General features: G+C 55.8%; 1 protein-coding gene across 7 annotated transcripts in view; it reads right to left on the minus strand.

The window, feature by feature from the left end:
* Window positions 1-27,647, minus strand: part of CHL1 (cell adhesion molecule L1 like) — a 104,784-nt gene that overhangs the window by 36,940 nt on the left and 40,197 nt on the right. For 5 of the 7 annotated variants that reach the window (XM_053929889.2, XM_053929890.2, XM_053929884.2 and 2 more), the window contains exons 3-7: window positions 24,917-25,018; window positions 13,055-13,215; window positions 8,711-8,816; window positions 7,073-7,260; window positions 342-464 (exon numbers count right to left, since the gene is read on the minus strand). In XM_053929889.2, the coding sequence (XP_053785864.1) occupies window positions 342-464; window positions 7,073-7,260; window positions 8,711-8,816; window positions 13,055-13,145 (508 nt within the window). In that variant the 5' untranslated portion in view covers window positions 13,146-13,215; window positions 24,917-25,018. The remainder of the gene's footprint in view (window positions 1-341; window positions 465-7,072; window positions 7,261-8,710; window positions 8,817-13,054; window positions 13,216-24,916; window positions 25,019-27,647) is intronic. The other 2 variants (XM_053929886.2, XM_053929888.2) reach the window with 1 other exon arrangement.

A 27,647-nucleotide genomic window follows, 5' to 3' on the forward strand; every position in this document is an offset into this window, starting at 1 on the left:
GCTGAAAAGGGAACACGGAGCCAGCAGCACACCGGCCGAGCCTGCGCTGGGCGGCCCTGTCCTGAGGTGGGAGGGCTGTCAGGAGCAGGAAGTGCTTTCCGCACAGACGTGAGTGCATCACCAGCCTCTGCCCTTCCCGGGTGGGACCCCCTCGGGGACACAGTGAGTGGTTCCCAGTGTGTCCCTGGACACTCGGAGGGGCGTATTTCAAACTTGGAGCAGACTGCAGGCAGACAGAGAGCAGGCGTGCTTGGGCCCACCCAGATGACCCGCTGCCGTTCTGCGTCTTTGGCTCCAGGGTCTCCTGTGACAAGCGCGGCGCTGGAACAGGCACGACTCACCGATGTTCATCCAGTAAATGTGCAGTGGGGGCAGGCCCGCCGGGGGCTTGCAGGAGAGCATCACGGGGTCCCCCTCCTCCACTTCGAGAGGCTCGATTTTCTCTTTTGGGAATTTGGGAATATCTGGTGAGAGAACCATTTGAAGACACTATGTGAAAACTAACTTTCAATGGCATGAATAATATTTTAATGCACCATCTTTTAAAAAATCAGAGCTTTTTTAGTAAGGCCAGCACCCCCATCTCCTTCTCCCTGCTGCAGAAGGAGGTGCACCCCCATGGGTGTGAGGACGCTCGGGCACCTGGGAACTGTAGGCAAAACCTGCCACTGGGACGTCGACGTGGCCGCACGTGCACCTGCCTGCCTTTCCACCCGCCTGTCCCAAGGCCAGCGCTGGGCACTTTTATGAAAAGATCTGTGCAGCAGCTTTAAGAACGTTCAAATGCGTTTTGCCTGCACATCGCATCGGTGCCTTTCCACTGAGGGGAGCCGGCATCATGGAGGCGCCCCAGCCCTGAGGAAGAGCAGGGCACGGGGAGGGACTTCTGTCACAGGACCCGCCGAGCGGAAGGCACTTTTGCACTGCTGTAGCTCGTGCTTAAACTGTGGCTGCCCGGAGACAGCCACTGCTCCCGGATATCTGCGGACGTGCTCACGACTCATCCGGTTCCTCCCTGAGAAGCTCGTGCATCTTTCCCGGGGACGGGACACTGCTCACACTTCTTATGGGTGCACCAGCTGGCTGCACCGAACGGCTTGTTATCCAAAATCAAGGGCCCTTCACAGGCTAGTGTCGCAGGGTGCAGGGTGGTCCTCACACCGCCTGGCCACGTGGGTGGGCCGGCTTCTGTCACGGGACGGTCCCTGCTGGCTCCACACCGCCCCCCATCACCCCATTCCAGCCCATTCCTCCTGGCAGGTCTGGAAACACACCTGGGATGGCAGCCGCCTCAGGGAGCCGTGCGGTTCCCGCCGAGAGGCAGGAAGCCTACACACACGTCCACCAGGCTCAGGTCCCCAGGCGAACAGCAGCTCTGCCCACCTGCCGAAGCCTCGGCTCTGACCCAGAGCCACTGCCCCGAGGGCCGCTGCACAGAGAGCCTACCGCAGGCTGTGACTCGCGGTGACTCACACACGGGCCCCACCCAAAGCCCAGCGCGCACTGGCTCTGAAGTCAGCGGAGTCGCGGGGTGGCCACCCAACCCGTTTGCACTCGGACACGAGGCGCAACCCCGGAGGGGAAACAGACTCCGAGGCAAAGAGCCTGTGGTTCCAACGGCACGAGCAGACGCCACAGGCCCAGCCGGAGCACCCGCTTCCTCAGGCGCCTGTCCATCGTGCAGCCACTGATTAATCGGACACACGGAGCCCCCGTCGGAGGGCCGCCCGCTCCGAGCGCTCAGAAAACCTGATGGCTGGAACGCACCCTGTGCCAGGGAAGAACACCCTTCCCGCGCCAGTTAAATCTGGATTACAACATCTCGAGTCTGCACACGGGAACATGCAATGCACCTGGCTTCCGGGGGGTCACTGATAAATCAAAAGAACAGGAAAATAAAACCCACAAGGTCCACCAGGCCCTTCACCACATTCTGTAATTCTCTGGAGCAGCTTGTAGCCAAAGGTGAAATCGTATCTGGAAACAGGGAACAATATTTACACGTGTAATAACTCAGGGTCTGAGAACAGACATTACAAAGGACGTTAATTTGTCAGGGTTTTAGGTCGGACTCTGACTCTGAAGCCATTTAGTGAGTCTGATGCTACGTGAGAAAGCAAACAGTTTAGCGTCCACAGATAAATGTGAAGTTTAATCACCGTAATTCAACAGCAGGCACGGGGTCTGCTTTAACTCCAGCGGAGACACGCCTCCACTTCAAACTCACCCTCACCGATGACTTCGGCTAGTTGTGTTGTCTGGTGAGACACACGGGCTTTGCTGAGTTGGGACACGCAGCTCTGGGCAAAGTGGTTCCGAACGGCCACTTTTCCTGGGCGCTGCGGCTCCCAGCTCATTTCAGACAGGCGGTCCACCCTCCAGAACCCCCACCGCTCACAGGGGGCCGGGCTGGACCGGACAGGGCTATTCTCCAGGCACACGTCAAACCAGGAGAAACATACGGTATTTAAATGGAATGTCACATGGACAGAACCTCAGCCCGAGCTGAGGTGGACCAGGAATGCCAGGTTGCTGAGGCTGCCCGGCCCGGGCGGAGGGGGGGCCCCAAACAGGCGAAGCAGAATCAAGTGTCACCACTTTAACTCCACGGAGGGCCGGCTGTGACGACGAGGGGGCAGAAACAGCCCATCTGCCCCAGACCCTCCGGGAGGACGTTTCTCAAGGAAAGCCCCCGCTCGGCTCCCTGCTGCACCATAAATTATGAGAAAAGCAGCCAGCGCAGAGGAAGGCTTAATAAGGTTTGCTGAATAATTTACTAACTCTCTGTGCTGCATCTGGAAACCCATTGGCTGGAGCGGGTTTCCCGTGTCTGGAAGGAGCACCTTGCATTTGTTTGGAGGCTTTCCTTTGACTCTTTCCCCGGCAAACTCACGGGTAGGGCGGCCTCGAGCAGGACCCTGCCCATGCATATGAGACTCCTGTCTGGGGGACAATAACGGGATTTTCAGTGGCTGTGTCCACCTTGGCACTCAGGGGGCTAAAGCTCTCAAAGCTACTAATGACAACTTGAAAGAGAGAAATACATTACAAAATTCAGATCACGAAGTTTCCATTGATACAAAAAGAACCAAGTCTCTGCACGGTAAGAGCAGAACACGTGGTAAAGGCTGGGGAAAGCCGCCGCTGGCCTCTGATTTACAAACCCCTCGGACCTGGGGTCCCGGTCCTATTCAAAATACAAACGACCCCAGAAAGCGGTGAGGCGGCGAAGCAATTTCGGGAGAGACGGAACACGATGCCCGGGAAACTGATTTGTTTTTCTCTTTGCACGGCAGCAGAAAAACGAAGCCATCGCCCATCACTTAGCTCAGACCCGCGCGCCTCTCCAACTCCAGGGCCAGCGGAGCGGGGCCAGGACCGCTGCCACGGCTCGGGGCTGCACTGCTCTGCTCCGATAGCTGGAGAAAAACATTTTAAAAACTCCTTGAAAGGCAGAGTCGTAGACTAAAATGGGCCATTTCGGTCTCTGCAATAGGACCGGCTGCTGCCTTCGCCTTTCTGTCTCCATAGCAACCGCCAGGATTCAGGTTAGGGATCAGCCCAGTGCTGTGTCTCCTTCAGCAGATTTCTAATAACCTCTCTCTCATCTTATTTCAGTTAACTGGTTTCAGAGAAAACAGATGATGGATGGATGGATACGTACATAAATAGGCAGATAGGAAGACGGATGATTGATTGATCTAGTTTTATGATCTGCAACCAAAATCTTCAGAGCAGTCATCTCTGATCCAGAATTCATTACCATTTGCTATGGGACGTCCCCTCCAACAGACTCCAGAGGTCATTTCCAAGTGCACACGTCACGACCTGTCCTTCGCTGTGCCCCAGAACTTCACTCATCAACCCAGCTCGTTGAGTTCAGACAGACCGGCAGGCTACACACTTATTAACTTCACATGTACCAAAGGACCGCTTGTAAAGTAAATGTACTTTACTTTACATTAGAAGGATAAAAAGAAGGAAAGAAACAGAACACTCTTCCACCCACCGCCCATCGTACAAAAACCGTTATTATCACCACATCCTTCCTGTCTGGTGTGCCTCTGCCCCTCCTCGTTCCATCCATCCGAGATGGCCACGGCCCTGACTTTTATTTTTCATTATAATTTCACCACACGGAATCATACCCCCAGACAACATCTATCTTTACCTACGTCTGAGTTTCCACAAGCAACATCGCAGTGTGTGTGTGTTCAGCCTGTTCCTGAGGCTCATCGGCGTCCACTGCGGAGTCACACACTTTACCCGAACACACTGCGGTTCTCTCATCTGTGCCACTGCGACGGGACCCGCGTTCTTCCAGGGCGTTCCGAACACCAACGCTGCTGCCACACAGGGCGCTCGCGCGTGGACCGGGAGACAGAGTGCCTGGGCGCCCGCGGCGGGGCTCCACCGGAGGAGGCCGAGAGCCCGTGTCCGCAGACCATGCAGCAGCAAGTGCCTGTGGCCTGGGTGCTGCCCGCCCCCACCGAGCCCCTGGCCTCTGGCCCATCGCCCACATCGCGGGCTCAGGGGCTCTCGTCGCCTGGGGTGCAGGGAGCGCTTCAGTCTCTGAATGGAGCGCATTCCCATGTCGGTGTGGGTTTACTCCAGTACGAGGTGCACGCTCATGTCTGTAGCGCTTTGTTCTTTTCTTGGAGTCCGCACAATCATTTAACACACTCCCACAGTGCTGCACTGGTCACCGTCGCAGGCAGCTGTCTGTCCTGCGTGGAGGGAGGCTAACCTCTGCCCTCCCGTCCCGGGGTCTTCTGATGAAAAGGGGGACTGAAGGTCAAGCACAGCCCAATGCCCCTTTAACGACTTCCCCTTGGAGCTTTCGGGTGTCTTGCTGACGAGTCTTCCCCACCGCGGTGTCGGGACACTGCCCGAGTCTTTCTCTAATACCCAAAACACTTCTCCACAGCTAAGTCTTCGATCCCCCGACAAAGGTTTGTACTCAGTTACTCTGTAGAAAAACTGAGTGATTCATGGAGAACGACATTTCAGCCTTACTGAGGCTTCCGATCCATAAAAGTGGTGTTTCCCCCATACGCGTAGATCTCCGAAAATGTTTTTCCGTAATTATGCCTAACTCCCAGCTATAAACCTTCCGCCCCGCTTTGCTGGACTGATGTTTTGTCTATTTTCTCCCTTCACTCTGCTTCCTGGGAGTTAACTCTCCCCTTACATCAGTGAGTCCGGGGCCATCTTCACGCCCTGTCCCCTAGCAAGCCGACATCACTAGCTGCAATCCCTTCGTCTGAGGTCAGCTCTCTCAGATGGAAAATACCTGCCGCCCACACAAGGCGTGGCCGCACGAGCAGGTGCTGTGGGCAGAATTCCTGCTGCCGTCACTTCCAGACTCGTTCCGTCTCCTCACCTTTTCCCCGTGACCCAGGAGCGACCTGGAGACACGGTCAGTAATTTGCAAAGACACTAGACTTTTCTAGTGTCCTCTGCGTTGTGGATTCCTAACTTAACTGCCCACAGTACTCTCTTCCCCCTGAGATGTCACCAAGTGTCGGGATGACGCCCTGCTGTGGCTGTCGGCGGGGCCGTCCCAGGTGCCTCCGACGAACATCTGTGCTCGCGAGCGTCCGGATAACGAGCAGATGCGGTAAGACCTTCTCCATCCGTTGTGACGACAGTTGTCCGTTTCTCCCTGAGGCTCTATTTCTGCTGCACACACTTCACTGTTACATTTGCGCCCTGGGCTGGTCTCCGGGGATCCTCTTCAACACAGGCCCCTTGTGCCGGACAGGACACAGCCATCCCGCTTTCCTGGGAATAACACTCAGCTGGGGCGTCGTTTCCACTGTTCAGTTTAACGGCTCCACACCCTCATAATTTAAGGGGCGTTAGGTTGTAAATCGTTTATGGCTTTTTTCTGATTTGGAGCATTTAGTCCATTTGCTTGCACCTTTAATTGGTGATAAGTATTTGAGCTTGTTTCTACTTTTGAAATTGTCTGCTTATCTCTTTTCTTCCCCTTCCCCACACCACTTGATAACCGTTCACATTTTTCTAGACTCTTAGTGTGATCAGGAGGCACCCTTAGGTGCGTCTTAACTGATCTCTCCTCCATCCTCTGCAGCATTTAAATCCAGTCCCCACCTCACTTCCAGGATATGGCACACGGTTTTCCACGATTTGTCGTTTGGAAGCATGAGCACGTTCTTCCTCCGTATCCCATAGGTCTGCGGCTCTCTTTGAGTCACCTCACTTCAGTGTCTGAACGCCGGAAGAAGAAACTGCCACCTGGTGCGGATGACGGACCACACGTAAGGATTTATTCTCCGGGCCCTTGGTTAGAACCACACGGCGCTGGGACCCTTAAGGTCGGGGAAGATAAACGACGATTGTGAAAGGTGGTCACCAGAGGCCCCAGGCAGAGAACCCGAGGTGCTGGTGACGAAGGCCTAGTTCTGGTGATAATCGTGGATAAATGACGCCTTGATAGGAAAGTAGCTCACAGTCCCCATGCCGACCGTGAATGGCAGACATTCCCGATAATACCGACCTCTGCTCCTCCCCTCCTGGTGGACACTTCTGTTGATGTCAGGTGGGCTTTCCGATGCACTTTGCGCCCCTGGCAGGTGAGAAGTTGCCTGTGTCCTGTCTCGTCGGAAGCGAGTCTTCACGTCCTCTGCCCCCGAGGGCCCACGGGTCCCACACGGCAGCCATGGGATGACGGTGGGTCAGGAGGAGGCTGCCTGGGTACCGCCCGTGCCCTGACACAGCTGCTGGGCCCGCAAGGGCTGCCCGATGAAGGAGCGACCCAGCGTGAACAGGGCCTGGGGGGTGTTTCCGAGGCACAACCAGCGAAACCTAATGCCTGTGTCTTGCTGCGATGCGGAACTGGACACTGCATGGACAGTGGCCACCTCCACTGCCCGCCAGCTCCCCACTTCCCGGCATTGGGCCCGGGAGAGCGTCCCCTGGGGTCCGTGGACTGTGAGGCACAGGGCAGCCGGTTAAACCTCGGCGTGCTGCTTCACTGCAGCCCAGAACCACAGCCACCTGGCCCTGCACTAACCCGCCCGTGGCCTGTGCCCCCCATGGTACTCACTGGGAACGATAAACTCTATTTCCTCCGACATGGCGGCTCCCAGCCTGTTGGAGGCGAAGCAGCGGTACCTGCCCTGGAAGTGCGATACGTGCCCCTCGTTTGGGATCCTGAAGGTCCCCGAGTTGTTGGCGACAATGACCCGGGGGTCGGAGAGGTCAAAGGGCTTGTCATCTTTCGTCCATGTGAATCTGTAACAAAAAGTCAGCTTAGTGCCGTGGGAAAATCATATGCACAGATGTTTACATAGAAAACCAAAGATTCATAGTAAAAAAACATATATTTACTGGACTATAATAGAAATCACCTTACAGGCTGCTGTAGACTAACCGTTTATCTCCCGAATTCCACAAAATGGTGTTAGGCGGCGGGGCCTGTGGCAGCTGACGAGGTCACGCGTGGGGGTCCCCATTAAGGGGATCAGGACCCCTATACAAGAGAAAATCCCTGCTCTCCCCCCCCACACTCGGTGAGGTTACAGAGGGGGACACTCAGGGAACCGGCAGGGTCCCCACAGACGTCGGGCCTGCGGCACCTGGGCCTCGGACCTCACACCCTCCGGAAGCGGAGACCGGCCTTTGCGGGGACACCGCCCCAGGCGGGGTGGCGTTGTAAGCGCGGCCTGGTCGGCATAATGCACAGGCAAGGACGCGGCGGTAACTGAGCACGTCAACAGCGCGTTGGCTGGCTCTGCTCCGTGTAAGTCAGGGTCGGTTTTAAATTTGTGCAATCGCCAGCACTTGGAGACCACAACACATGTCACGCATGTCAGGCCACGTCGATACATGATCCTGCTCCGGAGTTCCCCAGTCATCGCAGTGCTGGTGAGACGGCACTGCTGTCACACGGCCACCATTTAAGCCACTTCCCTGTTCCCATCTGCTCCCCTTTTACGAGCAGCACTGACCAGGCACCCCTGCCGAGTCACAGCGCACTGCAAATGACACGTTTCCACGGAGCGCGTGCCCTCACCAGGGACACAGAACCCGCCCAGCAGAGAGAACGAGGCAGTTGTGCTGCCCAGCTTGACCCACGCAGAACTTCACAGCCTGGAGTTCTCCCCACGGCCCCCACCCACCCGCATACACTTCTGCCTCCCCGACACAGGCGGCACCTTGAAATGGCGTCACCGGAGACTACGATGACCCGCAGGAACAAGTGTCACGTCATAGGAAGCACTGGGTGGTGCCAGCTTAGAAAACACCAAGAACAACCAGCTCGCGGGCCACTGCCGGTGCCCCATCTAAAGACGCGTATCGCGCACGTGTGGGACCCCGCTCACAAACGTGCCAACGTCTGCCTTGACCATGCTGCCTCTCCCAGAGCGGAACCGCCTCCGGCCTCTGGCGCTTCGCTCCCTCGGGAGGGGAGGGGCTGTGCCCGGCACAGAGCCCCAGCCTCTGCGGAGCATCAGCATAAGGCGGTGCACTTCACGCGAGAGCAATAGCAGCTGGCAGACGGCCGTGTGAGAAACAGCCAGACTTCGGTTTTGCGGACGCAGCTACCGCGCTTTGGCGGCCCTTCCCTGCGGCCACGTGTGGACTTCCAGTCCGACGAGCTCGCTGCGGTCAGCGCCGAAAGAAGGGAGAGGGGTTTCGTGCACCGCACAGCCCTGGGGTGGGGAGGGGGGCTGACACTCACTGCGGTTCTGGGTTTCCTTTAGCTTCACACTCCACCTGGAAGTGCTCGTCAAAGGGAAAGGCGACCAGCACCGTCGACTGCTTCGTGATGGTTGGCACCTGTGGGACTGAACAGCAAAAGCAGGTGTTTAGAGACACTCTTCCAGCCCTGAGAGAGGTTACTTTAGCCCCAACGGGACACTTCAAACGTGCCTTCTGTGGTGGTGACCGCCGGGCTGTATCGAAATTCCTGAACACGCCTGCTTGCCTCTTCGCACGACGCACTCAATTCAGAGGAACCCCGCGCAGTGCCGCCACTCCGTGCGGCCATGCGAGACCGTTAACCCAGAGTTCCAACCCAGAGCAGACCCCAAACGACCTATTTTGAAATCACCGGCATTTGGTCTCTGCGTACGGTCCTCATTCATCAGCTGTCATTTTGACAGGTCTGGTGTTTTTACCTCTCCTTCACAGTTTTCTCAGACATTATATTTAATTCACTGCTTCTACATTATTTCTTTCTGTTGATACATGATTAACATCTAATACCTTTCCTGTTATTGGACGTTGGATTTTATTTTCATTTTTCTTTTCCCAAGTTAGACAGCCTTTGGAAAACGTCCTCGTAAACTTTCCCGTATTGAGTCAGCGACTCGTGACACTTTCCCAGGCGCAGACACACGGGGGAGATTCTGGGTAGCGTCCCGGCCGCCGACTCAGCATCTAAAACAATAAACTTCCCAACTAATTACCACCAGGGGGAACACAGCCTCCCCCGTTCTGTTTATTTTTGTTTCATTTACTCCTCGTGTTAATAAGTGGTTTTCCTCGAGCGTATTCATCAGCTGTCATTTCCCATTCACCGATTTTCCTTCTTTTCCCGACTTAGCTGCCGGGGCTCAAGAACAGCCCCCCGCTGGACCGAACACAAACAGTCACCCGCATGTTCCAGGAACTGACACTAGGGAGCAGGGCTGGGTTCAGCTTTGAGAGGACGCAGCTCATGGCACGTGAACATCTGCCACCAAGCCCTCCGTGGTCCCCGCTGACAGACACCCCACCTCAAACCCGGACAGGGGACGGAACCCATAAGGGGTCGGCGGTTCAGCGGGACCTGCCCTCGGTGAATACGTGCTGAAGAGAGCAATTTGCAGAAAGTCAGGGAGGCCGATTTGGGGGAGTCATCCTGCAGACGGGGTCACAAGGAGGACCCCACGCCCTGACATCACACCCCGCCCCCACCTGCTCCTTTTCCTCATTTGTAAAATCGGGGACTCAGGCTGGAGAAGCTCTTCTTAGTCTTTTGGTCTCAGGGTCACCTGACATTCTTAAACATTCTAAAGGGATCCCAAAGTGCCTTTGCTCCCGTGAGTTACATCGGACAGCATTCACCATCGCAGAAATTAAAACAACGCTATCACGTGTTAGAGCAAGTAACGCGTGTCATCAAAGCACTCGGTGCCATGGGAGTGGGACACTGTACGCTCAGACCTGGGCTTGAAGAGGGGACACGGCTCACTCTCCCACCCGGCGATGGAGGGAGCGTGCGCCAAACCTCACCCCGTGGTAGTTACCGGCCCATTTCCTGCCGTGTGCAACCTGGCATCACTGCGGCAAACTTTCATGCTCTGCTGTGCGAAAGTGTCGTATGCTCGGGCTCCTTAATCAGGCACGGTTCTGTGACATCACACAGGAATGGTTTCGGAAAAGCACTGGGTCGCTGAGTTAGACAGATAGCCCAGTTCTGGCCTAGCTCACGGCACAGCAGCCCAAACGCACGCTGGCTGGCACCCTCGCTGGTCGGACTGAGAAGCCTTAACTGTCAGGAAGCCACGGAGCTCCGAGTGGGGAACACGAGTTTACGACAATCCCGATTTTTGCTCAGACACTCAAATTTTATCAGTGACGACATACATGGCCAGTTGTCTGTCTCCCTGGACGTGACGGGCTCACGAGATCCATGCGGAGAGATGCCCGCCAGGGGCCCCATCAGCGTGAGCCCGACCTGCCCGCTTTCCTGGGAAGTCCCTGCGGTGCTCCAACAAGGGCCCAGCGGGGGGCAGAGGGGACGGTGGCACTTGTTCCACCAAACTGTTGCCTCCTGGTTCGGCCCACAGTGTGCTGACGGGAATGCTCTCTCAGATGGACCCTTAATGAAAGCGGTAACGTTTCGCGGCCGGCCACGTGTGACTGCTGGTCAGCCCAGGACAATGACTCGTGCCATTCCTGACCCCAAAGTGCAGTTTTCCTTACTTTTGCCTGATGAACCCGGTGACTGAGTTTCAGCACCTCAGGGACATTAGCCCAAGTCCAGGCTGCACGCTGGGCATTACTGAGCCGTTTACTAACATCAGAAAGCATCCGTGCCCACGCACCCCTGGTTCTGGGCGCTCCCGCTCTGAGGGGCGCAGGCCCGGACCTCCTTGCAGATTCGCATGCGTACGTGTTGCTGCAGCTGTGAATGGGGAGGGTCGGGCACCTCGGCAGGAGCCCTGAGACACCAGCTAGTGCCTGGGGACAACTTGTTTATTGGAGCATTATCCTCTCCCAAATTTGCTATGGTTGTAAAGTCTCGGCAACAGCTAATTATTCAGGGAATGGCGCTCGTCACCTGTGGGTGTCATAAGAATATATATTCGACACGATAAATCCTTTCTCCGTAATTAGGCCAATTACAGAGACACCCGACGCGCTGACATCCAAATTGAGCACCTGCCTGGGTTCATTTGCCCGTGAGTGCTCTGGAGTGCCGAAATAAATGGGTAATGTTCACTTGTTCTGAAAACATGTCATTAATATTTTATAACAATTGTTGTCTGAGGACAGCGCGGCATGAAAATGCATGAGGCGCTGAGACAACCGGCATCGGAAGGAGCGCCGTGGATTACGGGAAACTCTCACACCGCCGGAGAGCCCACGGCGCAAAGGCGCGGAGGAAGCGGATCTTTTCAGAGACTGCGGTCCGGGCCGTGGCCCAGGAACCGCAGTGGGGAGAACGGGAAGTGGTTAACCCCCTTCCCACCGGGACCCCCAGGAACCTGGCTCTTTAGGCATTGCCGACTCAAACCAAAAGGCCCCACTAAAGGTGAGTTATTTCTGGCTCCTCCCAGAATTTCTGCGACTGGGCAGGCACACCCTGCCTGTCCGTGAGCCAGCAGAGTTCCGCCTGTCTTGCTCAGAGAGAACCTCGCGTCTGCACCTCGGTGGGGTCCCTGAGGAAGAGGGAATGTGGAAACGGAGAACTGACCACCTGCCACGGAGAGCGGGGAAAGGACTCTTACCTGGGGGCGGGCACAGGCGTGGGGCTGCCCGCTGTGCGTGATGGGAGACCCCATTTCATGCAACTCAGCAGGCCCCAGGAAGTGGTTGTAAACGTGTCCCGCCACCCAGAGCCACAGCCTCCTGTCCACACTCAGACGGGGTCTCAGGACACGTCCAGTTCAGTGGTAGCCTGCGGCGTGTGTCCCACCGTCTGAGGCCAAGGCTGGCCCTCCGGAACTCAGGTGCCCGGGAGGCAGTTCCCAGCGCTGGGATGCTAACACACAGCCAGGGCCGCTGGTGCCGTAACTCTCAAAGCCACACGCAGGAAACACGGCACGATCACGCTTGAACCTTACGGATGAAACACGAATGACCTCCCCAGGGTCTTTCAAGTCCCACGTGCTGATAACACCGGAGAAGTTTCCCAGACTCCTACACGACATAGTCAATGCACTAGCACACGCTTTGTGTTCGCAGACACGTGATGTTTTTAACTTCTAATTAGATGAACTTATTTAAACTGGCGATTTCCAAAAATCTGGGTTCATTTACGCGTGCTGAGACGTGAACTTCCACAAAGCCGCTGACCAGCCTCTCGACACAAACCCACACTGCAGCAGGCACCTCGGTCTGCAGCCGCCATCGCTGTGATTATCCGTACGTTACAAAACGGCTGCTCATCACTCTCCTAACTCATCTCTCATTCCTACAGGCAGAGCCACTTTGGAAAAGAATACAGAGTTCATCCGTTTCTTTTCTGTCATGGTCGGCTGCGTACCAGTAATTTCTAAATCATAATGTCCCTAAAACAAGAAACCGGAGTGCATGAAAGGATCGCTACGGGTCACATTTCAGAGAATCTTATGAGGCACATGCCCCCCTAATCTACAGCCCAGGCTCCCACGGGCCACACCTCTGCATGGGCAGCGACAGCCGGGCTGCAGAACTAGTGTGAGCAGCCGAGTCCGTCCGAGCCACCCAGGACCGAAGAGGCAGAGAGAGACCCTGCTGGCAGTGCTGGGAAGTACATACAAATAGTGCCTACTTAAAATCAGAACACACGTGTGAAATTCCAGACAGCCGGTATCAAGTGCCGTCGCTTTACCTGAGAGGGGTATTTCGGTGGCGGTGGCGAATTCCAGCAGGAACAAAATCAGAGAGAAGACCGAGCCTCTGACACTCGACAGCGTCTCCATCGCTCCTCCGGAACGGCGACACCCGGAAGAACGACAATCTTGCTGTCCCTTCTGACCACAAATTCGTGACCTGCAGTTCAGGGAAAAACACACAGAGAATAACATAGACTCGAAGGTCCCGCACCCGACAATGCCAACATAACAGGAATTCAATGTGCTTCTCTGTCGGCGGTAATTTTCCTCGTTGTGAGAGACTGTTCTCTAAGAACCCCACAGAGGTGCACGTAGTCCCCCCCTCTTTGCTCTGAGCAAGGACGGTGGGTGATGCCCCCCTGGAAACCAGAAACCGTCCCAATACGTCGTGTTTTCGGCCGGAGGCACCCTGGTGCACCCCAAGGGCCGATGGGGTGAGACCTGCTTCCTTCAGTCCGGTTCATTGACAAGATGGCTCTGTTTCCACCGGTTCTTCCCGTCAGGCACCCAACCCACTGGACTCATTCATTAAAGCATCACGAATTCAATCTTCCATTCTTCTGGCAAAATAACTCCCCGTGTCCAAAGTTATCGCACTAAAGGAGGGTGAACGGGGAGAGAGGAGGGCAGACAAATGAAGGACCGGAAGATAAGGACCAGCCACCGCTACTAAAACGTCCAGGTTCGGGTCTGTCGGAGGAGAGGAGCGCGGGCCACTTGCCCGACACAGGGTGTCCGCCGACCCCGGGGCTCGGGGAAGGGGGAGGAGGATCGAGATGTCGACCGGCCTCCACCTTCTCCCACGACTCCATCCCTTCCAGACGCTGTGACGACAGGCATCTAAACACTATTTACAACCTGGTTTTTAAAATACATTTGCCCCAAAATGTGATAATTGGGTTTTCGGCTACGTAACTTTCTTTGTCCATGAAAATCAATTATTGTACTTGCTCACTGAGAAGAGGTGAGAGACTTGGCGAGCACAGGGCCCGACAGGCCGGGGACGCGTCCTTGGTGCTGAGTGCTTGTCGTTCAGCTCCAGGCGCAGACCCCGCAGACGGCGGTCACACTTACAGGAGGACACGGCGCCCCATCTGCTGTTGTGTTTGTCACTTGAAGGTCTGAAAAGCTGTATCGATCGCGATGGAAAACACTCCCCCCCACACACAGGAAGTGAACCTCTGTTCTTGCATCGGAACAATGGCATTAACTCTATCTGGTCCCCACTCGGCCATTCTGTAACATGGAGACTGAAGACGATCACCCCTGTGTGGTTCGAGTACTTCTTGAAATGACTGACAGGCTACAGCGGAGAGAAAGAATGCCATCAAATGCGGCACTCTGGGCATCGACACCCACGGCCGCGGTGTGAGGACTCGGTCCAGCCGACCGGGTGAGAAGTGTCAGAAACCGCTCTTGGGAAGGACCGCCACTGCATCCCGGGGTGACCGGCGTGACAGGGCGTGGCCCACGCGTGCTTCGGGAGAACACAGACACGGGCAGACATGCACACAGCACAGAAGAATTCCTACACGACGAGGAGGAAATGAGCTGTGCGTGTCCCCAAAGGACACCTGTCACACACACACACCGTCAGCGCGACCACGTGACCAGGCAGGTGACCCGGGGTTCAGCCGACAGCGCCCCACTGCGACTCCAGAAACAGCGCCGCATCTGCACCCATCTTCCGCTTCGGGAAGTGCGTCTGGGTGCCGCAGCCCCGTCCATTCACCGGCTGCCAACACACCGAAGACCCTGCAGCTGCGGCCAGCGGACAGGGCTCAGGGACGTGTGCCCATGGGCACCGACAGCAGGCCAAAGGCGGCCTGCGTCTGTCACACACAGGGGAACGGGGCACGGGGCCGACGCTGCTGTCTCACGGCCCTGCCGCCTTGTGGATGCGGCCTCTCCTTCAGCCGCTGAGATGACCCTGGCGTATATGCCCAACTTCAAGATGGAGAGACTCCCGCTGCACCCTAAAGGGAGGGATGATGCTGACAAGTGCGGGCAGTGAATCAAAAGCAGCTTAAAGGTAGCTGGTTGGGGACAGCAAATTCAACCCTGGAGACAGTTTGCACAGCCTCAGTGTCTCCTGTCAGTGCTCATGCTCAAACTCGCAGGTCTGATTCCTACGGAGAAACGGTCGCAAGGCAAACCCAGAGACAGCGGCAACACGTGTGACAGCGTTCCAACAATCACTTCTCTGACAGGCACTGCCCAGGGCATGTGTCTGGACAGTCCGCCGGGCTTGTCTAATAGGGTGCGGGGTGCACCCCACAAGCACCGCAGCCCTCCCGTCCCAGCCACCCTGAGTCCAGACATCAGAATCAACTCCGCACTCTGTTTCAAGCAGCATTTTTCTACTTGGGAGCTGGAAATAGATCAGCAACTGTTAGTACAGCTGCAGGAAGGGACACATTGTGTAAAAGTAACTGAGGGTTCACACAGCTGCAGGAAGGGATACATTGTGTAAAAGTAACGGAGGGTTCACACAGTAGTCGGGGAGAATTGCTTACATTGCACTTTCTCGCTGCACAGCAAGGGCCGGAGTCCCTGAGCTGCAACAGCAGCTGCTGCAACCAGCCCTAGACCCGATCAGGGTGGGGGGCACACTCACCTCCACGAGCCTGGCCCCAAGTGAAACCCCTTTTGTGACGGTGACCTCTACAAGCCGGAAGTGTGATCTGAGCTGCTCAGAGCCTTGAAACCGGGACAGGACAAACACAGAGAAAACGAAGAGGCTTTTGTCCCGTCTCCCGCTTGGCGGAGACCATAAATCCACGTGCAGGTGTCGTAAACACAGGGACCCTGAGACAATGCTAATGGCTTCTGGCTCCGAAAACAAAGGGACATCGCGCATCATGGCCACATCCCTGCATGCCACTTCACACCACAGGGGGCATCACGGGGCACACAGGACAGCTGGACGCGCCCGCCCTCCTCCCTGCAGGCCAAGCAACGCAGACCTCACCAAGAACAAGTGGATTTTACTGGGAGAACGTCGGCTTTAACCGATAATTATGTTGGTTAAACTAATATTAATACCACTACTAATTGGATTAAATAGCAAAAGACGGAGGTTGAGCCCCGACAGGAATGTCACTGTACGTACATAACCAACATTTTCGGGTTTTCTCTTATTTTACACATACATCCGAATTCTTACCAAGTCGTTGCTACGTGAGGTTCCATTCGGTTCCTTCATCGTGAAGGAGAAGAAAGGAGACCACCACACGTCAAGATCGCTCATCGCAGGGAGGGGATGACCTTACATCCTGGCACCTCTCTCACTAGCACCTCACCTGCCACCTGGTCGGCTAGGGGTTTTGTTAGCCGAGCAATGATGCAGGTGTGCCAAACCACACAGAGCCCAGGCGCACACTCAGTAAGTTTCCACCCACATGCAAACTCGTATAACCACTTGTCACGGAGAGTCTGGCACCACCAGAGCCCCCTAGCTCCATCCGGAGGTCTCCCAGCCCCAGAGGGAGCAGGCCTGTTCGCACTCCTCTTGGGGCCGCATCCTAGCTAGGGGAGTCTCTCCCCCAGGAGGGGGGTGTGATGTGGGGCAGTCTGGGTGGTCACAGCGCCTGGGGAGCATTAGTGACTTTCCACATCAGGGACCACAGCCACAGACCCTGAATGACCTGCCCAGGGAAGAACTGGTCTTCTGGCGGCTGCTGCCCCACCCTCACCCCAGCCCCACTGTGCGCTGCACTGGGATCCGGGTCCCCACGCTAGAGGAGGCGGCGCGGTCCGAACACCCTTGGCATCTCGGTGCACTTCAGTGTAGAAAGGCTAAGAACTTTATTTTGCTTTATTCATCTTTCCACACACTTATACGCCTAAGAAAATACATGCGTGTGTGTGTGACTTTTATCAAAACCCACATGTGGAAGAAACCATTTAGGAAACACCACTGACAACCAACCCCCTGAGCTGTGAGTTATCCAGAGTGACAGCGGTCAGGCGCGTCCTCACTGAGCTCCCGTGCGAATGCCCCATCTCAGCACCCCCCTCCCCGGTGCACACACCACAGCGATGAGGAGGCTTTACACAGAAGGAATCCGAGCTCTGGGGCCCGCGGTCCTACCACCCAAACGCTGGCTGCGCGCCAAAACCAACAGGGGTCTCTCTGGGACAACCGTGCTTCCCTAACAGACACAACCATCTGGATGTGACCATCTGCAAAACTTAAGGGTATTTATTTACTCTCAGTTACGAGAGAACCAGAACAAAGCACATCAAATTAGGTAAGAAATGCATGGAATTACAGAAAGTTTCCTACTAATTCCATCAGTTCTTGGCTCTTATCTCCTAGAAAGACTGGCTAAAATACAGTAAGAATATTTTTCTTCCACGGAAAAAAATTTATCTGCAAATACGGAGTCCAGACCTTTGCATCCTCTCTTTCAAAATCTCAACCAAGAAGTTTCCCTCTCTTCTCAGTCAAAACTTGTGGATTATAGTCTCATCCAAAATGATCAAACAATACACGTTCTAAAGCTTGAAAACCGCGAAATAGGGAAGAAAGAAATTACAGAGAGTTCTGGGTGCTTCGCCCTGAGGTCCCCCCCTCGGGGAGGAAGCTCAGGAACTGAGGGAAGGGAAGGGAGACTGCTCTCCTCCCTCACCCCAGCCAGCCCCCTGCGCAAGACCCAAGCAGAAGCCACAGAAGCCAGGGAGGCCCTGCTGGCTGGCGGTTGGATCAAAACCCTCCTGTCGGAACTGAACTTCTCCTGCACGACCTCCCCCGACATCTGGCGCCCCCCCCCCCCCCCCCCCCCCCGCTATTTGTCCTCACTGCTTCCACCCCTGACACAGCCCAACTCTGTTCCCTCCCAAGAAAGACGTTTGTGCACAGGAAGCCGGGCGCTGCCGGGCCAGTGTGGGGCACTCCTCTGCGCTTCCCGGGGACAGGCCCGCGCCGCACAGGGCCTGCGGGAACAGCGCCCACTGGGTCTGGGAGTCTGGGACAAAGACCGACCACAGGCAAGAAACTTGGAGTTTAAAAAATAATAATAAATCACACAGAAAGTATTGTATTATGATACTTTCTGAAAAAAATAAAGAACTGATTTTAAAAACACGCCTAAGTTTTGGACGGTTTTCATCTGTTTTCCACTTTTCTATAGCAAGCATGTTTTCAATGAGCACACTGTAAAGTCTAAAGTCATTTTACCTGAAGCTCTCAGGGCATGGCATGCTTCCTGAGGGTGCCAAAACGCCAACTCAGCCAAAAAGGGCAACTGCAAAGGCGATGATGACGAGAACGAAGATGGTGTGGTCCCTTGAACTTCTCACTTCCTGGTCCACTCCTGTCCCCTGCTCCGGCACCCGTGCCACACCCTACCCCCTTCTCCCTGGTCGATGTCTCTCCCCCACCCCCCTCCCTGTCTGCTAAGTGGGTCTCTGTTCCAGTCCCCCGCCTGGCGCCTGCCCCACCCACGCCGCCCTCGGGCACTAGCACGACCTCTGTCCTTCCCAGGCGTCCCGTCGCGCCCGTCTCCCTGGGGTCACAGGTACTGCAGTGATGACACGGCATGCACGCGTGTTCCGACCAACCCACATGTCATGCGCACGCCAGTTCAACTGCCCCCCCCGCCGCCCCGGCTGCTTCTGGCAGGGTGGGCGGCTGCCACCTCGCCCCGTTTTTATACTTTCCAACCATCGGTCCCAATGAGGGCTCAGATCTACGTTGGCACAGGCACATCACCTAACCTCCCCAGGTCCCTGCCGGAGACGTCACGGCATTCGCGAGGAAGGGCCCTGCGCTGCTTTCTGTGTAAGGAAATAAAGCGAGGGCATGCCAGGTGCTGTCGCTGCGACCCCCCCCCCCCCCCCCCCCCCCCCCGCCCAGCTCCCGCCGCCAGGAAGGAGGCCCTGGCTCCATCCCCTCAACCAAACCAGGCAGCAGAGACCCCGGCTAGCCCCGACGGTGATGGCACTCCTCCACGCTCCAGTACCATCTCACACCGGGCCTGTGCAAAGAGGGGAGCTCGCAGGTCCCCTGGCTGGCACCAGACAGGACAGGGAGCACCGAACAGCAGCCCTGTCATGTTTGACAGACAGGAGGACACCTCCAATCCAGAGGACACGTCCGAGGCGCAGGGTCGGGTTTCCACTGTTTCAGGGCGGGCCAGCATCGTCCTTGATGGTTTTTACTCAGGGACTAAAGGGGCCCGAAGAGGCCATCCCAGAGGGGCCAGGATGGCATCGGGGCTGCTTTGAGCTGAGGGCCACTGAGGTCCAGCAGGCTCCGCTGGGAAAGCCTCACCCCTCCCTCAGGTAGGGGCCCGGGCTAGGAAAGGAGCTACTGTCACCAGAGACCACTTGGCAATTGAGTGCCCTTCCTGCCCGCCTGCGGCTCTCCACTGCTCCGCCCGGCCTCCTCCCCTCGGAAGCCACTTCCCCTTCCTGGGCTCCCAAGGGCCAGCCTCCCTGGCCCTAGAGCCTCATGTCTTTGTGGCTGCCACACAAGAGAAGTTACATTTGCTTTCCTCCTGTTAATCTGACCTTAATACGTCACTTTAACTGTAGAGCAGCCAAAGGGGCAAGAAGGGGAGGAGCCGCCAGCTCCCCACCGCCGGGCCTGGCAGAGCCGAAGCCGGGGCAGAGGGCTGACCGGCGTCTGGAGGGGAGCAGCCTGTGCCAGCTGAGTTGGCCTCTCCGGCGTTGGAATTGTCGCAGGCTGCCCGTTTCTAAGAAACAGCCGGCCCAGGAGCAGCTCTGAGAACGGAGCCGATGGAGAAGGTGGCCCAGTCTGCAGTTTCCTGGATGCGGGAGGCGCAGCCAGCACCTGCCCAGCAACTTCCCTCCACCCGTGAAGGTTCCCGGTGACAGGCTCAGCCTGGCCAACCCGGCGCCTGTTCCGCGTCTTAGCTGAAGGAGGTATTTACGGTGACGTCTTGGGCCGTGTTGGAGGGCTGCTCAGTCTTCCCGCATCTCCGTGTCACTGGACTTCTGCTTGTTTTTCTCCTATTAATCTACCTTTATTAAGGGAGCGAGGGCTCAGCAGAGAACCTAAAAGGGTGCAAAGAGTTCCCTCCCCTCCCCCACTCTCTCAAAGATAATTCTCCGAGTACGGCAGCTCCTTCTCTCAGTGACTCCCCCCTACTGTCAACACGCTTTGGCGGCGGAATTACTTCTGTTTGATCTCACACACGTGGGTCGCTTTGTCCCCCCACCAGGCAAAGGGCAAGCCTGTTTAAGCAGCTGCTCCTCCGGCCGCCCTGGGGCATCGGGAACTCGCACGATCCAATGCCGTGTGCTCTTCGACGTCCCACCCCACGTTGGTGTGGTGACTGCTCGCTCATGCATGCACAGCACGGGCCCTCGGCTCCCGCACCCTCTCTCAGATCCCCAGCAGATGCGGGGGCCACAGGCTCTCCGACCTCGGACCACCAGACCTGCAGTGGGCATTGGGGGCCAGCAGGCCTTATAGAAGGAAATGGACAACACATGGAGGGAAGGAGGGAGGAGAGAGAAAAGCCACAGTCTCGTCTATTAATCACCACGCTAACGTGTGCCGTTGCAACAGTAAGGATCTGAAGGAGAGCAGCAGCACACGCTCCACAAGTGTTCAGGAAGTCAATGAGAAGGAGTGCGTTGCCCACCGGCTCCTGGGTGCCAGTCACGCAGGCGCCGCCCGCGTTTCCATGGTGAGCGGTGGGGAAGCTGAATCCCGCCCACCTCACTCCTGAAGGTGCTGCATTTGGGGCCCAGGGCATCATCACACTTACTCCTTAGCGATGCTGAGGTTGCCATTTGTGTGTCCTTCCTGTCTGGTGACCTGCAAAACTAACCCAGGGCCTCAAGTTCGTTACCACACACAAGCAGTGCACAGGCGATCCCTCTTCATAGCAAAAAGGGCCTACGGCAATGTGTTAAACTACAGGACACATTTACGAATTAGTCACGATGTCGCTGACCCCGTCAGGAAAGACAATTACAACTGCCGTCAGAGCAGGCATCTCTGTGTGTGGTCCAGCCGCACCCCAAGTGGGCACGGCGACCCCACGGGTTCCCTCCCTCACGAGGCAGGCCCGGCCCAGGCGGCCAGAGAGACGAAGACGGGGCTCTGTCCTGAATATGTTCCTCAGGCACGAGCACAGAGAGCTGGCCCCTCGGTTCCGCAAACGAGGAGCCACCGGAGGGAAGGACACGCGACCCTGGGGCCTCTCCCGTCTCACGCAGGGCCTGTGAGCATCCAGTTTTCTCCTTTCTGACCTGAAATGCGTGCGCAGCTGCCCCTCGTTCATCGCAGGTGCCACACCTGAGAATTCACCTTTGCCTGGAGCCCCCGAAGCCGCACGCAGCACTCCCCGGGTGCTCACCCGCACGGGGCCCTGCTGAGGGTGAACAAAGTGACTCTTCCCTTCTCGGCTTTCACACCGAAACGTGTCCTTCATGTGGCCTGTTCAAGTTCCCTTGTTTGTACGCTTCTTGCTGGTGATGTCACTGTGTGAAATGACTGTCTACCATTCTGTCGGGGGCCCAGGACGCTGGGGCAAGCCCGGCAGGGGGCACACAGGCTCCTGTGGGTGTCCCTCAGAAGTGGCTCTGGGGCTGTGGGCCCGAGTGCCCTGAGCACAAATTCCACATGCGTGTCAGGAGATGGAAATGCCGTGACCAGGGTCTCGGGCACCTCCTGGCCCTGCATTTCCCGGGACCCGTGCCCCGGGACCCACTAATTCAGAGTTTTGGGCAACTTGATAGAATAAAACTACCACAAATAATGAAAGTCAACTATAAAAGTACCTTGGTTTTAGTTAGATTTTTAACAGCTCTCACATTTGTGGATTAGTTTCAGAATAAAACTACTTGCCTTAACCCATAATGGAAGCTTAGGCAAATAAACTCCAGGATTAAGCAACATCCTATCTGTAAGCACACCCACAAAAGTAAATACGAAACCAAGTTTTCACCTCTAAGTTACAAAGAAGTAGCTTTGCTGCAACTCCAGTTTCCATCCCAAAGTTTTATGAAAACATGTTTCACAACTCCCTTTTACTGGATTGGGTGGGCCAAAAAATTCACTTGTATTTTCCTGTAAGGCGGCTCTAGGAGAGCTTAGCTGTTTTTAACTTCATTGAGAACAATTTTCTTAGATGGTATTGTGACAGCTATTGTATCAGCATGCATTTTGAAAAGTAAACTCATTAAAATTAGTGAGTTTTTTGTGTAGCCATTTTAATACTGAAGATGGAAGAAGATATATGTAATACTTTTGGCACACTATGCTTTATTACTTCAAGGAAGGTAAAAACGCTATTGAAACACACACACACAGATTTGTGCCCTATGTGGAGAAGGTGCTGGGACGGCTCGGACATGTCAAAAGAGGTTTGCGAAGTTTCTTGGTGCTGTTGACGTTTTGGCCACATAATTCCCTGCCGTGGGGCTGTCTTATGCACTGGTCAGCAGCACCCCCGGCCTCTCCCCGCTAGCAGCCAATAGCAGGAGACAGCCAATATACTCGAAATATCCAAATAATAAAGTTATTGGTAAAAGTGACAAATCCATCTTTTATTTTATGGAAAAAAGTAACGGACTTTTTGGCCAACTCAATACATGAAATAAGTGTTTTTCAAAGACGACCAATAAATGAAGGAAAATAAATGATGTAAAGGTTTTTTCGCTTGAATTCCAGGCTTCCACTTGCCACATTTCCCCCCAGATCACACTTCACATGGCCATGTGACCTGTTTTCCAAAGAAAGAAACTTGAGTAAAGACGTCCAGAGGGATGGAGTGATGGAAACGGCACAGGGGCCAACAGGACCACAGGCTGGATTTAAAAAGTAGACAAGCCTTCGTCTAGTAAGACTAGACAGACGAAAGGTCCAGGTATTTTCCAGAAGCTTCCACGTCTCCATATAAAGTTAGTCCTACTGATCTACAGCCACCCTCCGTCCTTCCCCGCACACACTCTGACGCACAGGGACAGCACGGAGACACGCCCGCTCCTGACTCTCGGCGGGAGAGCTGGGGGGCTGCAGGAAGCCTGTAGCCCCACCCGCCCCTCCGTGACGCGCAGCCCCTGTGGGACAGTAGCGGTGGGCAGAGGGACCCGTGGCCTGGACCCCGGCCAGAGGGCGGGTTCAGAGCAGGGGAACCTGCACCCATGTGCTCTGCAGCCGCGTGGCCTCTGCTGACCGGCCTCCGGCCGCACTGCGAGCCGTGTGTCTGAGGGTGTCCATGTGCGTGTCCAGTCCCCGTGTGCCAAGTACCCGAAACCTGCAGAAATTCAGTGCAATTCCTGCCGTTACGGAGGGAAGATGCAGGATTAACCAACAGCTGCTAATGGAAAAAGGAGGGGCGCCTGATGGTAATGACCAACTTCCTGGGGGAAACCGCGACCTACTGAGGCATTGGCTCAGCTTGATTCCGTGCCATTTTGTCCTGAATGCAGACGACAAGACGACTCAGCCAGAACCCAGGCGAAGCAGAGCTGGCTGAGGACACCCAGGTGCCCGGGGGCCAGGACGCCCTTCTTCCGGCGCACCTGGCTCTCGGGAAACAGCAGTTTCCTAGGCCCAGGGGCTGCACGCAGGCCCCGAAGGGCTCTCCTGGTGAGGCCAGAGGCTGGCGCTCATGGTCTCCGCGGAAGAGGCTGCGGCGACGGCCCCTCGTGCCCCGAAGGGCGCCCATCAGCAGTGGTAAGTACGCGACGCCGGGTGCCCCGCGCATCCGCCCAAGTTTACCACGAGCAGGTGAGCAGACAACCGCGGGTGCGAGTCTGTCCACTGACAGCTGAGTGAGAAGGATGGACAGGCTCTCGGACGCTGGACACAGAAGCGCGTCCTGCGCCCGGCACTGACCCACCGCCCAGGACGGAGCCATGACCAGACCGACTGCCGGCCTCCCGGACCTCGAATTCTCCCCGCGGGCATTTTTTGTTGTTGCTCTAACAGCTGGGAGGCCACCCTGGCAACTGCCGGCGGCCGGGGGCTGGCTAAGCACCCAACACTGAACAGGTTAGACCTCCGCCTGAACTTTCATAACGCCAGTGCCCAGGGGCGCCGACCTTGCGGCACCTCCAGGCCACACTGGAAGAGGAAGAGCCGCTTGGGCCACACATAAGTGCCCAAACACTAATGGAAACTGATGAGCAAAAATAAGGTTTTAAGTAAGTTTACAGTTTAGTGTTGGACCACACTCATAGCCGTCCTGGGCCACGTGCAGCCCGCAGGCCGTGGGGTGGACACCCCTGCTACTATTCTCCATTTCTCATTAGAATTTAGTCTAACACATTTAATAGACAAGCACTGGGTATTCCCGTAAATTTGGATTCCTGTGAAGAAAAAGGTGTAGATTACAGACTGACTGACAGACAGCTGGCGCGCTACGCTGACGGATGGATGGATGGAGGGCGAATGGACAGATGGACAGACGGATACTTTGTAGACAGATGCACAGGTGTATCAGAGACAGCGATCACAGCACTCTGCAGGGGGGGGGGATTTAAGGAATCGGACCCCGTGGCTCTGGAGCTTCATTGACCCCGATGTTCAGGTAAGTGGCGGGACAGTGAGGACAACCGCCGTTTGCGGTGTGTGCGTGTTCACACGTGTGCACGATGGGCACTCCCTAGTCATTACCTCCTGAAACCGGGAGGGAAGATCCCCATTGAACTACCCGGGAGAGAAGGGCATTCACTTACCGCCCATCCGACAACAAACGAAACTCCTTCTGGCTCATCGCCTCCCCCTCCCAAGTCCTCGTAGGAGGAGTGACTTCGTGGATTAGGGTTGGAGCCCTGGCTTCTGCAGTGGGACCTCCTGGCTCTGGGTCAGTGCCCCGTCGTGAATGCCTGCCTGTGACCGGCTCAGGCCGCCTCACTCCGATCCCACTCACCTGCCGTCCCACGCCGGCAGCAGCTGCAACACGGCCTGTCCAGCAATAAAATGTGTCCGAATCCTCACACTCGCCTAGGTTACGGGGCAGGTCCTCAGTGTGCTGTTGATGATAAAGAGATTTTTTCATGAGTTATTTTCTTTACTTTTGAGGAAACTGCTTTTCCATTTTCTTGACATATTTGATAAGAGAATATTTAGATACCGTCCACGGCAATATTACAGTTCTCTTGAAAAATCCCTGTAAAATCCCACATTTTGGTGCAAGATTGCCATCACTGCCACTGGCTGCAAAGTACAGGTCATCAGTCTTCCAGGAGCATCTTTAAACTTTATCGTGATGCTGACGTAGCAGAGACACCCCAGGAGACCGATGCCAGTGCAGACCTCTCCGTCTCTTTCTCTTCTCTTTCTGGCTCTCTCCTTGTCTCGTTGCAACCTGATTTTATCCCCTCACCGTGAACAGCAGGGAGGAAACACGCTGGACGACGTGGGGAAGGACCTGCGTTCTGTGTAAAGGTGTTATTCTCAGTAGGGAAAGAAAGAACGGTGGCCGAGTAGAGGCATTAACACATTTTCAAGGGACGTGGGATGTGCGGGCTTCTCCCCGGCCCAGAGGTTCATTTCCACAGCGCCCATTAATCACGCCTAAGCAGCCCGTGAACCCCCAGCCCCGGTTCAGGTGACTTCACAGTTGCCGCCCCCGTCTTTGTCTCCGGTATCTTCCTCTTGTGTCTCTGGTGTTTCAAACGCGGATCTCTGCCCCTCTCCTTCAATCATCCCGACCCCACGGTCCTCTGAGAGCAGCAGCCATCCATCTCCAAGACGAGACAAGAGGACTAATGTTTATACTTTCAAAGGGAATCCACTGAATAATAAGGGCCATTTATGAAATGCCAGGAAAAATGGATTGCTCCCGCATTCAAAGCAACCGGTCCAGACTGAAGAACAATACCTTCAGTCCTCAGAATTTGTACAGAGAGGAAAGGAAAAGACTAAATTTTTGTTCCTTACTGTGTTTGATATTAAAACTCACAGAATATAAGAAACATTGAACGGATTACTAGGGAAAGAGACCCGCTATAGAAAATAGCTTCCCGTCAATGAAAAGAAGCATTTTCAGGATCCAAAGGTGTGTGAAAGGAGGAGCTCACCCCTGGCGTGGCGATGCATGGACCCAGATGCCTTGGTCACTGAGGAATCATTCCAGCTGAAAGTTTTACTGTTTCACTGCGGTGGAAGCTCACACGTGGCTGTTCGCTTCTCCATCTGTCCTTACAAATAACTGAGCAATTGCCGAGCATGTAAAGGCTGAACATCACCCATCGACTGTTCTCAGACCCCCGTCTCCACTCCAAATGTGGTCTGGAGATCCATTTCACACGTGTCCCCGTGGGGACACTGAGGTTGGGGCCTGAGAAACGTGGAGAGAACTCAGAGGACTCTCAGGCTCCCCAAAGCTGTTTGAAAGCTGAGACTCCTACCTGGAAGCCCACCTTCCAGAGTTTTCTCCCACAACAACAAAGTAGCCCCGCCCCAGCTTCATCTACTCCTGGCGGGGCTCAGGCGCAAAGGCACTCCTCCCGTCGGAGCTCTGCAGACGGCCGCCGGGACGTCACAGAACGCCGCCTGTGCAGCGTGGCTGCGTGTGCCTCTCTGCAACCCTTGGTCTGTCGCCCAGGCCCAGACCCCAAACCTACCAGTGCGCTGCCCGAGTGTGACAGCGAGTCACTTCCAAATACACCTTCTCCCCGTCCTTTGGGGGCATTACATACGGTAGCAGCAAACCAAAGAGGAAAGCAAGTTAGTTCTATGCCCATCACAAGACCTAGTGACAGGTGTCTCCACCTGCTGCGACACAACGGCTCGGCCACGGTCGCTGCTCTAGGAGAAAGGCATGCAGTGCGTGCAGGGGTGTGACGCTCTGAGTGCCCCCCTGGGGTCTCTGTGGGCGTCTCGTGACAGGGACAAAATCACATCACGGCAGCACGGCACTTTCCAAACGTGACGGCTCCCAGACCGGTGGTCCCTTAGCGCAGCGGGGACAGCGTCCCAGTGAGTGACCCCAGCGGGCCGTCCTCTGGGCCTCGGGGAAGACCACCCCAGAGGGAACGCTCAGAAAAAGCGGCGCAGCAGAAGGCAGTGGCCAAAGGCAGAGGGGTGAGGCAAAGCAGTTCTGTTTCAGGTGGTCTCGTGATTCCAACTGGCCTCCCGGACAAGCGTCCGCAGAGAAGGCGAATCAAGTGGTCAGTATCGCAGGTCTGGAGCGCTGCCCACCTCTCCCCTGCATTGGAGCAGCAGCTGCAGTCCAGAGTGGAGGAGCTCTGCAGCAACCAAGCCTCCTCCCCAGACACGCACACACGTGCAGATGGCTCACACCCACGTGTGCCCCCACATGTGCACACATGAGCTGTGTGCATACACATATGTGTGCGCACATCGGTGCACACAAGCACTCCCATGCACATGAGTCATGTGTACACACATACGAGCACTCACAGCCTCCCCCCACGGACACGTGCTCAGACCACGTGTCTGCCACCAAACCCCAACACGAACACCCGTGCGGTCACTCAGCTCCATAATTCGGTCACGTGCACACGTGTGAACTGTCACCTCCACTGGAAAGCTGCTCATTCGGGGAAGGAAAGGTGCTGAGAGGGCGGACATCCGCAGCCAGTGCAACAGAAATACCAGGCAGTGTGTCCCAGAATGTCTGAGCCCATCAGTCC

Source organism: Desmodus rotundus, chromosome 8 (genome assembly GCF_022682495.2).
Source record: "Desmodus rotundus isolate HL8 chromosome 8, HLdesRot8A.1, whole genome shotgun sequence".
Classification (NCBI taxonomy): domain Eukaryota; kingdom Metazoa; phylum Chordata; class Mammalia; order Chiroptera; family Phyllostomidae; genus Desmodus; species Desmodus rotundus.